The sequence below is a fragment of the Sciurus carolinensis genome, chromosome 3, assembly GCF_902686445.1.
Source record: "Sciurus carolinensis chromosome 3, mSciCar1.2, whole genome shotgun sequence".
Classification (NCBI taxonomy): Eukaryota; Metazoa; Chordata; class Mammalia; order Rodentia; family Sciuridae; genus Sciurus; species Sciurus carolinensis.
Window position 1 is genome coordinate 143,439,907 of NC_062215.1, and position 17,130 is coordinate 143,457,036.

The 17,130-nt window shown below is 34.9% G+C and overlaps 1 protein-coding gene across 1 annotated transcript in view; it reads right to left on the reverse strand.

Annotated features, from left to right (window-relative positions):
- Dnah7 (dynein axonemal heavy chain 7) overlaps positions 1–17,130 on the reverse strand; it is a 347,577-nt gene that overhangs the window by 130,728 nt on the left and 199,719 nt on the right. The window contains 6 exon segments of the mRNA XM_047547136.1: positions 712–897; positions 4,417–4,597; positions 6,068–6,414; positions 9,026–9,356; positions 12,405–12,634; positions 14,917–15,789. Of these exon segments, the coding sequence (XP_047403092.1) occupies positions 712–897; positions 4,417–4,597; positions 6,068–6,414; positions 9,026–9,356; positions 12,405–12,634; positions 14,917–15,789 (2,148 nt within the window).

A 17,130-nucleotide genomic window follows, 5' to 3' on the forward strand; every position in this document is an offset into this window, starting at 1 on the left:
GTTTAGATATGAGGTGTCCCCAAAAGCTCATATGTGAAACTCCAAGAATTTTCAGAGCTGAAATAATTAATGAGATCTTCAACCTAATCAATTAATTAATCCACTGATACAGATTAACTGGGTGTTAGCTATAGGCAGGTAAAGAGTAGCTGGAGGAAGTAGGTCACTGGGTCATCTTTGGGATTTATATTTTGTCCCTGATTAGCGGATGAGCAGAGTGTGTCTTCTCTCTCTCTCTGTGTGTCTCTCTCTCTCTCCCCTTTCTGGGCACCATGTCCTGCTTTCTTTCTGCATGCCCTTTCTTTCACCATAATATTCCACTTCATCTTGGGTTCAGAGGTATGGAGTGGTGGACCATGCACTAAACCTCTGAAACCATGAGCCAAAATAAACTTTTCTTCCTTTAAAGTTGTTTTTTGCAGGTCTGTGGTCACAACAATGCAATAACTGACTAAAACACATTTTTCAGTATATCTTCTTATTCTTTAAAAAAATAGCTTTTGAAGAGTACTTCATATAACATCTTTTGGCTACCTATCTAATTTATAGGATAACTAAAACACACAACTAGAAATCATTTGAAAATATTTTGTTGCTCTTTGTACTTACCCCCCACCCTCAAAAAAATCACATAAAACAACAACAATCTTCCTAAGGTTAATGTTGGCTGTGACAAGATAAGGTCAAGAAGAGATCCAAAACATTCCTCACCTGTCTATAGTTAGATGTAAAGGCCCCCAGGTAAGCGACAACTCCTGAGGAAATGAGGATATCACCTGTCAGGTTGATGTACAACTGACCCAGCTCCAGTGCTGTATGGCTCCATCGAGTTTTCTCACCTCCAAGGCCTCCAATCAACTGTTCAGCTCTTTCTAGTTTTTTGCTGCATAAGTCAACCTCAAAAATAAATGCAAGCTTTTATCAACATCCATAAGTAGAATAAGTTTTAAATTCTGCAAGACTGCAGTCTTAGAAATGATTTTTAAAGAATTTCAAACTTTCACCTAGAAATGTTTAAAAATCATCCCCCAAAAAATGTGATAATTTCACTACTATAAAGTCCATCATATTTTATAATTAAAAAAAATAAATTATCTATAATACAATTTATGAAATTCATGATATATCTAGCATATGATATAAATTATAACTCTAAGGAAAAGACTTACAAGACACTGGAAAGTTAGTTAACTAATAGAGAACATTCTGCAAATATAGATGTTTTCTCTCTATTTAAGAAATTGGGAAAAAAGCGGGTGGGAGAACAGGGGTATAGCCAGTGATAGAGCACTTGCCTAGAATTTATGTTCCTGGGTGGAATCCCCAGCACTGCTAAAAAAAAAAATCCAGGTGCATTGTATTTCAAATATTCTATAAACATTTTTCCTCACTTAACTAATGGTTGGCTTGATGATGATTTTAAAGGTAAAATGTTTTAAAGACTAACAATTTATGCTTATGTACAAAACAAATCTTCAAGTTATATGGTGCTAACCTATGCAGATACTTGCAATTAAGCTTAAATTAGGAGATTAATTAATAGTTAAGAGCCTACTTTGTGCTTAAAACTATCAACCAAATTTGATTATATGTAATTACAGAATGTGATCTGAAAAACAAAGACAGGGGAGAAGGTACCTTTGAAGGTGGCATACTTGAGGAAAGGCTATTTCAACCCACACAATAGCAATATTCCAGCAAAATACCTTAATTATTTGGATTTAATTTTAAGTTGCATAGCATCATTATTCTTGAAAGAAGACAAAATTAAGTAAAGTTTATCTTGAGAGTCAAACTGAAATAACTTTTATGAAAAGAAGAATTCAATAATCAATAAAAGAAGAGACATTTGAGTTATTTTGGAATATGAATTTGTCTTATACTTTTCCTAATACTATTGCTTATGTTAAATAAATGTTTTCAAATTAAAAGATACAAAATATCAAATATCAGTTTATCCAAAGAGGTTTGAAAAAAGCAAAAGGTACATGATAGGTAATATTTCTGATATTCCAAATTTAAACATTTTCTATTCAATTTTTCCTCCTGAAGTATATTCTGCCTTCCTCCATTCCTTCCTCATTCATTCTTCTTTCAAAACAATGCTAATAATAAACTGAATTAGACCTTGGGCTATAATAAAGTTGTCATTAGAAACCAAATAAAAATATTTCAACTAAATTTTTTCTTCCAAAAGCAGGTATTTAGTATAAATATATATCTATGTTAATTTTACATTACCATAATGTTCCAACATTTTATTATTAAAAAAAACCCACAAATTTCAGATGCATAGCAGAGTTGAAAATGTTTACAGGGGGCAAGTACACCTATTGGTTATATTGTTTAAACTAAAACTGATTAGCTATCGTGTCCAACAGTAGGTCATATCTGACAGATTAGCAAAATGTCCTATATTTGTGCAAATGTAGTTTGGAAGTACACCCAATAGATTTCATAGAAAGAAGCAGTCTGGTACTGCAGAAAGAGTGGAACCATTACAATCAGATTTCCTAGGTTTAGGTATTAGACTAATGCTTAGAAGGTGGGCTGACCATGAACAAATTATGTAACCTTTCCATGCTTTAGTTTCCTCAAAATGGTTAAAAAAAAAAAAAACAACAAAAAAGGTTATCTCCCCAGAAAGTTGTGAGAATACATGAAATAATATATAATGCTCTTAGAACAACAGAGTCTTGCAAGACACCAGGTATAGTATTTGCACCAGGGAAGAAGCACTGGGAATCAGTAGGGGGAAGTGGGACTTTTACATTTACATTCTCTGGAGGATTTAACATTTTATTATTGTTATCATTTTTAAAATAAACCAATGTAATGATTAAAAAAGAATTGGCATGCCTTGTACATAATAAGCACTCAATAAGCGCTGTTATAAAATATTTTAACACTTCTTGTTTTAGTCACTTTTTGTTACTATGACCAAAATACCCAACAAGAACAAACTACAGGAGGAAAAGTTTATTTTGGGCTCAGGGTTTCAGAGATTCAGTCCATGGTCAGCAAACTCCATTGGTCTGGGTACAAGATGAGGCAGAACATCATGATGGAGAAGCATAGTAGAGGAAAGCTACTCAGCTCATGGCAGCTGGTAAGCAGAGAAAGCGGGGGAAGGAGCCACAGAGAAGATAAACCCTTCCAGGGCATGCCCTCAGGGACCTACCTACTCCAGCCACACTCCACCTGCCTACAGTTGCCACCCAGTTAGATCTTCAAATTGTTAATCAAATGGATCAATCCACCAATTAGGTTACAGTTCTAATAATTAATCATTTTGCCTCTCAAAATTCCTATATGAACACTGGAGCTTTCGGGGGGACACCTCATATCCAAACCACTTCTTTTTCTGGAATATGATCAGACTTCAACAATTAATTTGTGCAAATGATATCACTATACAAATTAAATCTGTTTTTAGTCTTAAAAACATTTTCATTAGACATCATATGATTTGGGGAACTGAGTTCTAATTTCAGTTCTGCCATTAACTGTTATACAGTCTAGGTCAGTTAATGCTTCAATTCTCCATTTCCTTATTTATAAGGTCAAATGTGATTTATATAATATAGCTCAATATTCTAGTAATCTAAGGCAGAGATTGGCATTTTTTGTTTATTTGTTTGTTTGTTTGTAGAGGTTCAAAAGTAAATATTTCAGTCTTTCAGAACTGTTATGGTTTGGATCTGGAATGTCCCCTAAAAAGTTCATCTTTGAAAGCATGGTTCCCAGTAGAGTGAGGTTCAGAGGTGGGGTTTTAGGCAGTGATGAGACCTGTAATCTCATCAGCAGATTAATTCATTTGATGGACTAATAATTTGGATGGACTACTGAGTGATAACGGTAGGCAGGTGGGGCATGGTTAAAGGAATAAGTCATTGGGGGCATGTCTTTGGGAATTGTTTCTTGCTTTTGGCTCCTGGCTCTCTTTCTGCTTCCTAGTTGATATGAACTGAGCAGCTCTCTTCTGCCACACCCTTATACCATGATGCTCTGCTTTACCTCAGGCTAGAAAAATGGAGTAGGTCAATCATGGACTGAGACCTCTGAAACCATGAACCCCAAATAAACGTTTCCTCCTCTAAGTTGTTCTTGTCAGGTATTTTTGTCAAAGTGACAAAGAGCTGACAGCATAAGGGCCAAGAAGCAAAACTGAAGATTTATATATTATGTAGTTACCTAGATAGCCATTTAACATGCAATCATTTTAAAATGTCAAAACCACCATAAGCTTGTGAGCCAGACAAAAACAGGTCATGGGCAGACTTGACTTGGGAATCACAGTGTGCCACCTCTTAACCAAGAAGAAAGTAGGATGAAAGTGTCACATGCTAGCATGAACAATCATTCACAACACTGTATATGTACTGCCCTACATATGTACTTAGTATGAGCACACACCTGGTTTTCCAAGTCAGCCTTCTTTTGTTTGTTTAACTCAAGTGTGTCTTGAAGCTTGGCCAGCTTGTCCTGAACTTCCTGAAGTGCTGCCTGTTTCTTTCTAAGACCATCCATGGCAACTTTAAGCTCCCCTTCAGCTGAAGCCAGTTTTATCTTTTTGGGAGCGACTATTTTTGCCACTCTGCAAAAAAGTAAAATTGGAAAATTAAGTATCCATTTAATATTACAGGGTAATTTCTACTTCTGAATTTACTTTTCGTAATATCCTTACTTTGACTCAAAACACTTCTTTATGCAAAATTTGTACTAATTTCTATATTTCATATCTCATCTAAGGATCAATCTTAATCCAAGACATGATATGACTATTAAAATAGATAACAAATATATGTAGTGTTTTCAAATAATTTTTTATTCAAAATAAAACATCATCAGGGTGAATTTTGGTGATTTTTGCAGAAGAACAATAGGATATTTATGTAGAATATTGCAATATTTAACTAGCCAAATTGTTTAGAACTTAACTCTGATGAGGAGAATTAGTTCATCTTTGTCATTTTCCTTCTTAAAAAAAAAAATCATAGGGTCTTGGATTGTGGCTCAGTGGTAGAGTACTTGCCTAGCATGTGTGAGGCACAAGGTTCCATTCTCAGCACCACATAAAAATGAATAAATAAAATAAAGGTATTGTATCCATCTACAACTAAAAAATTACTTACAAAAATCATAGAATATACACTCAACCCAAACAGTCGTATTTTAAATACATATATAGTAATGAAAGGGATTACATTGGAAAAAGGATGGCTCTAAATTCTCTTCTCAGTATCTAGAAACTTAAACCAGTCATGTTATATTTATAAATAATAAAAATGAAATTAAAATTTACCATTAATATCATGGTGTGAAGCATAGATAACATTATTATATATGTATAATGATTCAATTGGGTATGAGTTTAAAAGACATCCTACAATAGTTGTTTGGAAAAATAAATTTTACTTGTTTTGTGCATCATAAATGGTTCTCATACAATCATCAAAAAAAAAGTTTCACATCTCACGATAATATATGTTATGGCAGTGGTTTTCAAAACATGGTCTGTGGACCTGTAGGGATCCTAAAGACATCTGCCACTTCAGGGAATTCACGAGGCCCTCCCTGTCTAACTAAACATCTGTGTGAGGCTGGATTTTCTTTATATATTTCAATCAAAACAACACATTGCAACATACTGAAAGAAGCATAAGATTTGGGAGTCCAACTGTCATATTAAATCATCTTTTTTCTTTTAGTACTGGAGCCTGAACCCAGGGGCTCACACATACTAAGCAAGTATTCTACCACTGAGCTTCACCAATGCCTAGCCTTAAACCAAACACAAAAAAAACTTGCAAAAATATAGTAAAGCAGTACTCTTCTCACAACTGTGTTTTTTTTTTTCCATTTTTGATATAAATGTGGATTTCTAATAAACAAAATAAGTTATATTACCATATAATGTTTTATTACTATTTTTAATTGAATTAGTAAATATTTTTTAAATTCTCCATTTTAACTTCTAGCATGGCAAATAAACATTTGTAAGTTGTCTATTATCAGAATGACATACATGAAAACGAAATAGTCATTTCTTTTTATCAGTACTCACTTATCATATGAATCCATTGCTATGACCCATTTGCACAGACCTTCTGCAGCTGTGGAAGCATTTCTAATTTTCTCTGGAACAAAGTCTGGATTTGGAATATAACTTTTTCTTATGATATTCATATAAGCTGGAGGAATATTGTCCTTGTCATATTCATGAAGCGATTGTAGAAACCTAATGTCCCCAAGAAGTCTCTTAGCTGGTCCCCAGAAATCCTCAATTTTTTTTCCTGATCCTGTTGGGTCAGGGATTTTGTCAGCTTTGATGCCTTTCAGAATACAGATAGCTTCCATAACAAGCTTGACACCAGCAGGAGGACTCTTCATGGATTTCACCACTGTAATATCCTTGAAATAACAAGATTGCAATTATTAAAAAAAGTCATCCCTTGTATATTAATTATAATTAATTTGTGTTTTCAAACTAAATCTTAAAAATACAGAAACCCACTAGTTGAATAGAAGCTGTTTTAGTCAGCTTTTTCACTGCTGTGACTAAAGGACCCAACCAGAACAATTTTAGGAAAGAAAAGTTTATTTGAGGAACCATGGTTTCAGAGGTCTTTGTCCATAGAAGGCCAACTCCACTCTTCTGGACTACAGGTGAAGTAGAACATCATGGTGGAAGAGTGTGGTGGAGGGAAGCAGCTCACAGGTTGATCAGAAAGCAGAGAAAGACTCCACTTGCCAGATACAAATACATACCCCATAGCCATGCCCCCAAGTAACCACTTCCTCTAGCCACACTCCACCTGCCTTCAGTTACCACTCAGTTAATCCCATCAGGGATTAATTCACTGATTAGATTAAGGCTATATCCTAATCATTTCTCCTCTGAACCTTCTTGCATTGTCTCACACATGAGCTTTTGGCGGATAACTATCTAAACTATAACAGAAACAGAGCAATAATAGAACTATGTCAAAAGGGTTGACAAGTTTGTCCCAGAGAAAAAGTTAAAAGAATAGGAGGATACCCTATCTGACAGATTTATCACATGATGTTGACTGCAAATACATGAGAATCAGGTGGGATGGCCCAAACCTGTAATCCCCGGTACTTAGGAAGCTGAGGCAGGAGGATGGCAATTTGAGGGGAGCCTCGGCAATTTAGTGAGAACCTGACTCACAATAAAAAAATTAAAATGATGTAATTTGGTGGTGAAGCACCCATGGGTTCAATCTCCACTGCCAAAAACAAAACAAACACAACAAAACAAAAAAACCCACAAAGAGATTAGAATGTCACAGAGTTTTTTAGCTTCTTAACAACTATAAAAATAAGAGATAGCTATTGTACACATTAGAAAAACAGAGAAATTGTACATATTGAGGTGTCTCATAATACTTCTGAAGGTCTTCTATAATGCTGCTATACAGAATGAACAACTAGAAACATTTTTGTCCATAATGAATTTCTCTCTCTCTCTTTCTATCATCTTTTCCTATGGCAATCTCTAGGTCAAAGAGGAGGAAAGTAATAGCAACAAGAAAGAATTTTATAGAAAAAGGTAATTGGGTATATGCTATAAACTAGTGTATAATACTACATTTTAATCAGTGGAATTAATGCATATATAACATAAATGTTGTTTTAAAACCTGCTGTATTTAAATAGCAATATATCATGGACATTATTCTATGCTAGTAAACATTTATATCATCATTTTGAATGGCTGCATAGCATTCCAAAGCAAAGACATGCACCATATTAAGATGCTATTTTTCTCTATTTTTACTACTACAATTGACATGTTGAATTAAAGATTTTATACCTTTTATTTTTAGAGCTTTTGACACATATCAGCAAAGAGCTCTCCAGAAAGTATACAATGGTGCTGGTTTTATTGGACATACCCTTGCCAGCACTAGGCAGGCATTCTGGTAGGCAAAAGTAATCTGTGTTTCCTTAAATATAATTGAAGTAGGATATGTTTTCATATGCTAATAGACTATTATATTTTCTGTTTTGTAAATTATGCCTTTATAACATTCATTATTAAAGATACTTTTTCTTCTTATTGATTTTAAGTTTTATTTTAAACACATAGGCATATTAATCCTTTGTTTGCCATATGTTTCAATATTTACATATTTACCCCAATGTTTCCAAAATTCTGTCTATGGCATATACATCAAACCAAATGTCTTGATTTTTACATATTAAGTTTATTATTTATGAAAAATATATAAGGAGCATTGGGAGAACATTATTATAGTCTATTTAGTGGAATTTTTCTTCCTGATTTTTATCATACTTAGGAAATCCTTAGGTCCTAGCCCACCCTAGATTATAAACATCTGACCTATCTTTCTTCTATTCTAGTATTTATAATAATAAAGCTGTTTACATTTAAGTTTGTCTGAAATCTGTTTTACAGTAAGATGTGAAGAAAGCATCATATACATTTCTCTTCTATTGCCAGATTTTAGCTCATTTCCCAACTAAATCTACCTTTAATTTTCTAAAGTGAAATATGCCCATTTCACCTCTCAACTTTTAATACATTTAATCAAATGTAAGACATGCTATTAAAAATAAATTATCATGAAAGACATTATTATTTTATATATCACAAAAAAAACTGTGGATGAACATTGGTACCACACTTCATCCTATCTCCTGCAAGGCATATCCCAGTTCCACACATGTCTAAAATGAAAAAATATGTGTTAGATTTAGAACATACACTTGGGTCTCAAGCCTGTTAGGGTGCAGAGCTCTTGAAAGAGCTGTCATGTTTGGCAGGCACGCCATCTGGCAGCTTTCTTCCGAGTGTCAAGCACATGCATATCTTTTTTCAGCGAACTAGGGAATCCTTTTGCCAATTTAAAAATGTTTTCAATTTCATGAAACTTGGAGACTAATTCAGAGAGACAAATTAGGGTATGGCACAGGCTGGATCCCCACTTGAGCTGTGCTCATGTGGTTGCTAGAAAGCACAAGGGTAAATGCTCACCTGTGCAGTAAGGGTGTCCAGGGCAGACAGCGCTGACTCCAATATTGGCAAGGCCCCCGCCAGATCTGCATCGCACTCATCTTTGATGGCTTTAGCTGCCATGGCTTGATCATTTGCTATTATTTCATCAGCCTTCACTATTTTTTCAGTTTTGGCGACTTCTACAGACTCTCTTTCGATGATAACCATCATCTCGTCAACTTCTTTGCTAGCAACTCTCAATTGCGGTTGCAATGCCTCCAACTCATATTGCATCGTGGCTACTTGAGCAGCAGCCGAGTCCAGTTTATCCAAACCCACCTCGTACCTCCTTTTCATTTTCATTACTTCACTGAAAGCAAATAAATAAAACAAGGTTGCTTGTGAGGATCTGTATCTGACAAGGAAGAAAACTGTTCTTGAGCTTTTCAGGTTTTTCAAGACATAAACTAAAGGAGTGGTCTAAAAGATTTTCATATATATTGTTTGTCAAAAAATTGTGCACAATTATGAGCAAAAAGTCTTAGTCCTTTTTGTGGCTTTAGTACCTACATAGTATTTATATGCATAACAAATTGAAAAGAATAAATACACTAGATAGAAGGCAAGGAGTCTCTATTTCAAAATCAATGACATACCTCCAAAATTATTCACTTTGGAAGTTGATCACACTATTGTTCCTTAAAATCTTTTTATAATCACTTATTTTAAATAGATTTCAGTACCCAAAACATATTTTGAATGTCACCAGAGCTAAAAATGTTTTCCAAGATATTTCACATCTTAAAATAAAAATGCATTATTAAGCCGAGCATGGTGGCAAGCCTGTAATCCCAGCAGCTCAGAAGGTTGAGGCGTGAGGATCACAAGTTCAGAGTCAGCCTCAGCAAAAGAGAGGTGCTAAGTAACTCAGTGAGACCCTGACTCTAAATAAAATACAAAAAATCCGGCTGGGGATGTGGTTCAGTGGTTGAGTGCCCCTGAGTTCAATTCCTGGTACCAAAAAAAAGAATGATTTACTAAGACAAAAGGGATAAATAAGATAATTAAATTCAATACTTTTGGTACAAAATAATTATAAAATATCAGTAACTAATTAGAAATAATATAATATCTTTTTTGCTTTAAATTTTAATATTTTAATGTTCTTTGAAATTTTTATATGCATTCATATATGTTCTCTTTAGAGGGAAAACTCTCCTTTATAATTGTATCCCTTAAAAATAATGTCATAATGTTTCAGAGTAAAAAGTGATACATTTTAGAAATCCTTTTCATAAAGTATACTAGGGGAGGAAATCAGCTTGGGCTGGATTGAACAAACCAGACTGAACAAACTGTCACAGGGAAAAACAAAACAAAACAAAACAAAAACCAGAAGTGAAGTCATGCCACATTTTTTTGTCACATGTTGAATTCTCTGAGGGAGCGAACTATGACCTTAGGAGCTAGATATACAATACTATATTATTTGTCAGTTGAAGCTCTGTGTAGCAAGCACAGCAAAGGTCTTTTTCCTGTCAGTGTTAAGCAGCTTCAGTATTGTACTTCACCCCACATGATGCTAAACCACTGATTTCTCAGCAGGTGACCCGATAACTATTGTTTCTAGGTTATATCTGGCTATGAGGAGATCTGAAAGTTTTTGCTACTGAGGGAAGAGGAATCCACAGGGCAGGGATTCTAGTTGGGATAAAGAAGATTTTTTTTTTTTTTTAATTTGCAAGAAAACTTGAAAGGGAAAAAAACTGAAAGAAGAAAATCTGAAAGACAAATAAAAATATTTGAAAATGCCTAGAAAGCTATGATTCAATCTTTCTATAAGTTTGTAACTCATTATTATAATCTTACTTTCAATTAGCATGACATTTATGAGTGCACAAAGTCTTGACCATGGGAGATATCCAGATTTAATTAAAATTTCCAGGAACTTGGGAGAGGAAAATAAGAACGAAAAAGAAAACAAAGTTCCATTAAGTAAAAATCATATAATCTACACAGAAAGACAGTTATCCTGAGAGCCAGGGAAATAATAAAATCCAACCGAGTCATGAAGCAGTCTTGGGAGGGAGTCACAGATTTCACTAAGTAGATGGAAAAATTACTAGTGGTGTGATTGACAGGGGTGAGTGTTTGGCTTGGGAGGCACAGCCATAACCACAATGGATGTGGATAAGGAATGTAATCTCAGTATCTAGGGAGCATCTTGACCAATAAGAGCAGAAGTGCTTCAAACAGTGGGTTAGTCACTGGAAGACCTGCGATTCACTATGGAAATGTATAATAAAAATAAAACTCTTGGGGCTGGGGATGTAGCTCAATTGGTAGAGTGCTTGCCTCGAATGCACAAGGCCCGGGGTTTAAGCCCCAGAACCGCAACAAAAATAAAAATAAAAATAAAACTCAGAGTATTAATATTTTTATATTAAGCAATCTATACAAAGTTGGTGTTTCAAGTATGTTTTTAATACTTAAAAGAATTTATGTTAGATTAATAGGTTAGCTTGAAATTCCGATATAAATATTATATAACTGAGCTATAGATTAAGATTCATATACTCAGGTAAAAATATCATGAATTTTATAAATAATGCTTAAACATTGAACTTAAGGCTCACAATATGCATAAATTTAACTTACTAAGTTTATAAATTATTTAGGTACCTAGGAAAACTTGATTTGTTAAATCAGAATTTAAGAGAAACGAAAATATAGCAAAAGTACAAATGTAGTACAAAAATCATTTAAATAAGTTTTTGAATGAGATTGAACATTAATTGGTCTGAAAAGAGACCACAAAGACTTTCTAAACTTCTGTTTTTCTTATTTAATGTTCTTAAATATTATAATATATGTACTATGTATTAATTTTTTAGAACCAAAAAAAACTTTTGAAAAACTTTTCTGAAAACCCATTTTGCTACTTTCCATAGCACAAGTTTCTTGATGCACATATTGATGTTTTCAAATGAGAGTTTATTAGAGGGAAAGCTGGTCATGTGTATTAAATGACAGTTTCTGGGGTCTCAGCTGTTCAGAACCCAAAGACAGTTTATGTATTATCTTATTACGGATCAAAGAAAAATCATTCTCTAATGAAGTCTACTCAATGTCATTGTCAAAGAACCCTGGAATCTCACCAAAATCCTGAAGGGTTCACCTTCATTCTTTCAACAAACATGCAATTATGCTTTTGCAATGTGTGAGGCAATGCCTCTGACTGAAAGCCTAAGAGCTGCCTCCTACCCTCAAAATGTGTATGGATTAAATCATTTGAAGATTCAACCAAACAGTATATTTCTAAGAAACAAATCCTGTTATGTCATTGTTATGTCATATTTGTACACAGGAAATTTTAAACTCTCATAGCTTACTCAGAAATATGAAATTTCACCTTTACCTTCTTTTCTTTTCTAACAAGAGCTTGAAGGTGGAGATTAATTCGAGGTAGGAAGTGGGAGTCACATAATTGTATCTCTGAAGTTCATCGTAGAAGGATTTTGATAAATTTATAGTAGAAGTGTGGAAGCTTTTACACATGTTGATACAGCCATCTCGTATTCCCTCTGACATTTCAATTTCTTCCAAGAATCTTGAGGCAACTGCCTGTAATGCATCTTCAGGCCATGACTAAATTTAAGATAAATGCTTTAGCACTTTATCAAGGTTACTAACATGAGTCTGTTACTACTGTCCTTACAATTTATAGATGTTGGCTATGGAGAGGAGTAGCAGGAGGCATGGAGTGGGAAAGACACTTATACAAGGAACTTACTGCTAAGGGCAGGGCAGCCCTAGAGAGTGAATGGAGCATTAAGACTTTACAGTTTTCTCTGGGATTAAAAAAATGTTCATGAGCATTGTAACAGCAAGAAAAAGGAAAGTGTCTAAACTCACAGAATGTCTACCTCTGTGCACATTTTTACCAGTATCATCTCATTTAATTCTCCCAACAATTCTCTGAGGTAAATGTTATTATCCTTTCTCAGGAAACAACAGAATCATAAGAATAACTACCTCCTCCACCAGTCTTGGGAAGCAAATAGACATTTCAAAGTCAACAATCCCATAACACAATCCCTATCTCCCCTATCATAGTTGCAGTCTTCCCAACTCACCACCATTTACCAAGTTCCCTGAGCCGAAATGAGAGTTGTCCTTGATTTTTCACCTCTTCCTCAAACCTACATCTTACTCCATATGCAAGTTCTACACTTATTGATCCTAAAATAGCTTCCAAATCCTTTTCCTTCTTCCTATATCTATCACAACTGTCTTAACTCTAGTCTTCATCATCACCTGCCCCAAATATTCCAATAGTACCCTAGCCGCTTTCATTTCCTACATAGCTGTCAGAGGCATGTATTCGGAATATAAATCAGTTCATACTACACTGCCTGACTTACAACCCTTTGAAGTCCACCCTGCATATTTAAGATTAACTCTGTAGTTTAATCAATCTCAAAATTGTTATGTACTTACATAAATATGGCATAATGAAGCCCCCTACTCTATATAATTATAATGTACCACTAAAAGGAAGAAGAAAGAAAGAAAGAAAGAAAGAAAAGAAAAGAAATTCTAAACCTACTTGCAAATCATTGCCTCATTTGACCTCTTCCGTCTTTCTGATCTCGATAATGCTCCTTCCCTCTGTTTCTCTGCTCCTGTCATCCTGCCTGCCTCCTGCCCTCTCATGCCTTCCGTCTAGTCCCTGGCCTTTTCTAGTTTACACACTCTGCCCAGATCTTCTTGGTACTGGTACTTTTGTCTTTCAAGTTTCCTTTTAAAGGTCACCTATTCAGAAAGTCTTCACTCCCTATAGGCTATCTAATTTATCTGTCGAAAGTAAATTAAAGGAAAACAGAGGTCTTGTTTATTTGCCTCTTCATCTCTAGCTTTTATAATAGCACCCTCTTCAAAACAAGAATTCAATAAACATGTTTCACATGAAATACTTTTACCAGGAAATGGAAGTATAGAGACCATGTAAATTTTCCAACATAATAAATGCTTATGTATTAAACCATTTTACAGCCCACACATTTCCTACTAGACATTTAGAGAATGTCCATTATGATACACTGTTAAAGCCAGAAAGAATTAAATTATTTTTCATATTGAGTCAGTTGGTCTTCTTTTGCTGTTCCCTTCCCCAAGCCCCATTATCTGTTCTCTGCCTTTTTCTGCTCAGCTCTGTACTTTCTGCAACAGATATTTACTACCAAAAGTGTCCCTCTGGCTTTTTTTCTTTCCACTTTGGGGTGGGGTGGGGTGATACAGTAGCTGAGTTCTAAATTTCTGGTTTCAGTTGGGCAGTCCTCCTTCCATATACCCATTCTCTCTGAGATACAGTAACACTCTTCCCTCCTTCTGCCTTTATTGATGTTTGATAATGAGGACTGAACTCAGGGGCTCTACCACTGAATTATATCTCCTGTCCTTCTTATTTTGAGACAGGGTCTCACTGAGTTGCAGAAGTGACCTTGAACTTGGGATCCCCCTATCTGGCTTTTTAATAGCCAGTTATAGTAACAACTTCCTGCTATTGTTCCACCACTTCCTGTGTGCTCTGACATCCCCTCTTGGCTCTCAACCTGGGCTTCACCATTGTGAGCAGTCCCTTTATGAAACTCCTCAAATATACCCTCTGTTTCCCATCAGGATTCTGATTCAAAAATTTATCCTAATATTTCCCATAATATATTGAGAGTAATGACTACACATATTCTTAAATATTTTTCTATTATGCTGATTTCTATGATTATAATTTTAATTCTACAAAATCCTTTACATTTGTTCAGAAAATTCTTCTAAACTATATTTTTGGGAAAATATAAAATATAAAATAAGTTATGGGTAATAGAGAGTCAACATTTCTAAAGCTCTATCTAAAATTTACATGGCAATACCTGAAACCAGTCAATGGTACAGCAGTTAACAAGAGCAGGGAACTTTCTAAGACGATTTCGAAATGCATCTCCGATAGGACTCATGGCAAGAACCACATGCAGTTGGTTGCGGCAGCGATCAATAAACATGTTGAAAAGAGCTATGGGGCTTCCATCAGTTTGCTTGGTTTTATCCCGTTGGCGATCCAACTGGCGCATCTTTTCACATATCTCTTGCTTCTCATCTAATGCGAAGAGATTTGGAACCTCCCCAGCATTTAGCATATTATTAACATCCTCTAGAAATGACTCTTTTTTAATCTGAGTGTCTGTAAATAGGAAGACCCCCTGCATGTCACCTTCGGCACACTTCCTTAAGATCACTTTTAAATCTTCACGCCACTCATTGTTACCATAGCTCTTGGAGATTTCAACCTGGAAAAGTGAATAATCAGCCATGTGGGCAGCTAATCTGGTGACAGACTGCCTTCCGCTCCCTCCTACTCCAACCAGGAGAGCATGGCTTCGTGGCTGCTTCAAGATCCTGGAAATTCTGCTGATGTGTTCTATGGCAAATCGGAATAAGACAAGTTTCATAGTTTTCTTGCTCAAATTGTTGTATTCTTCCAGGTGAGATTCTACTATCACTCGAAGTTGATCCACATCTGAAATTTCTCGATAGTTGGTATCTTCCCTCTTGGGATCATGGAAATCACAAAACATTAAACTTCTCAAGTCATCTTCTTGCACCACTCCATCATGATCAAAATCCAAACTTTGAAATAGCTCATGAAAATCTTCATACATGTACTTTTTCAAAATTTCTTGAATGTAGTTGATGAGCCAGTTTCTGTCTGCATTATCCAGCAGGCGATCATAGTATACTCTAAGGACCTGCGCAATTTTAAAAAGTAGCTTTAGAAACTATTTTTTTGGTAGACTTTTTTTGTTTTTTGGTGTTTTTTAGTTTTCTTATTTCTGCAGTATAAATTATTGTAAAATATAAAAATACTGACAAATTTCAACAGGCTTTGCTAAAAGCATATCCAAATAAGCTAGATGGATAGATGTTCATTTTTAAATAGTAATTTTGACTAAAACAAGTTGAACTAATAAACAGTTACATTCAGTTATCCATAAAAGAAAGGTATTTTGGGGAGTTGATGTGGATTGTGTAGATGCTAAGAGGATGAAGGCCTTGCAAAGATACTGACTGCCTCTGCTGACCACCACACAAGGATCTCAGGGCTGGGCACTGGCATCCAGGTTTGCCACCTCTTTTCCATCAACATTTCCTTTTCCCAATACAGATGACATTTTTAAAGTTATTGGTAAATCAATAAATATCATTTGCTTTATTTTTAAGTACATTTTCTAGAAATAAGAAGAAAAGTCTTGAGTGGAGGGAAAGTTGTTTTGGACATCTTTAATTATTTTTGCCTAAAGTCAGGGACTGCAAGAAATAATCAGGTTGTTACATATAATAACTATTTCCTCAAAATGATATGAGTGTCCTGGGGTTACAATCTGTTTTGAACTGAATTGTGTGCCCCTATATACACATATTCAAGTCCTAACCTTTAATGTGACTACATTTGGAGATAAGGTTTTTAAGGGGAGTAATTCAGGTTAAAAGAAATCACACGGGTATGGCCCCAATACGGTAGAATTATAATAAGAAAAAGAGACACCAGCATGCTTTTTCACTTGCCTGTCCCCTCCCGCTTCTTTCTTACTAACACTGATGGCATGTTTATCTTGGACTTTTGGCTTTCAAAATTGTGAGAAAATTAACAAAGTTGCTGGGCCTATAGTATTTTGTCATGTCATCCCAAGCAAACTAATACACACAGATATAAGCAATGCATATTTTTGCCACCAGAACTTTGTGTCCTAACTCTGACCTGCTGCTTTGGGTAAATCACTTAAATCATCTGCGTCAGCTTCTTCACCTACAAAATGGAAGTGGCAATACCTAGTTCAGAAATCTCATGGATTTGTGCCAAAAATAAAATGACAATATGTGAAAAAAGTAGAGAACTGAAATATGTAACAATTACAAACTGCCTTGGCATCAAGTCAATAGTGTTGGAGAGCTATGGTTTTAGTTTTTACTACTGTCAAATCAATGATTTAATAGCATATATATATATTTTTTTTTCTAGTAATGGTGGCTGCACAGGCAAATAGTATGATATAAAGATATGATTTAAATCTCCTCTATATTCCAACTGG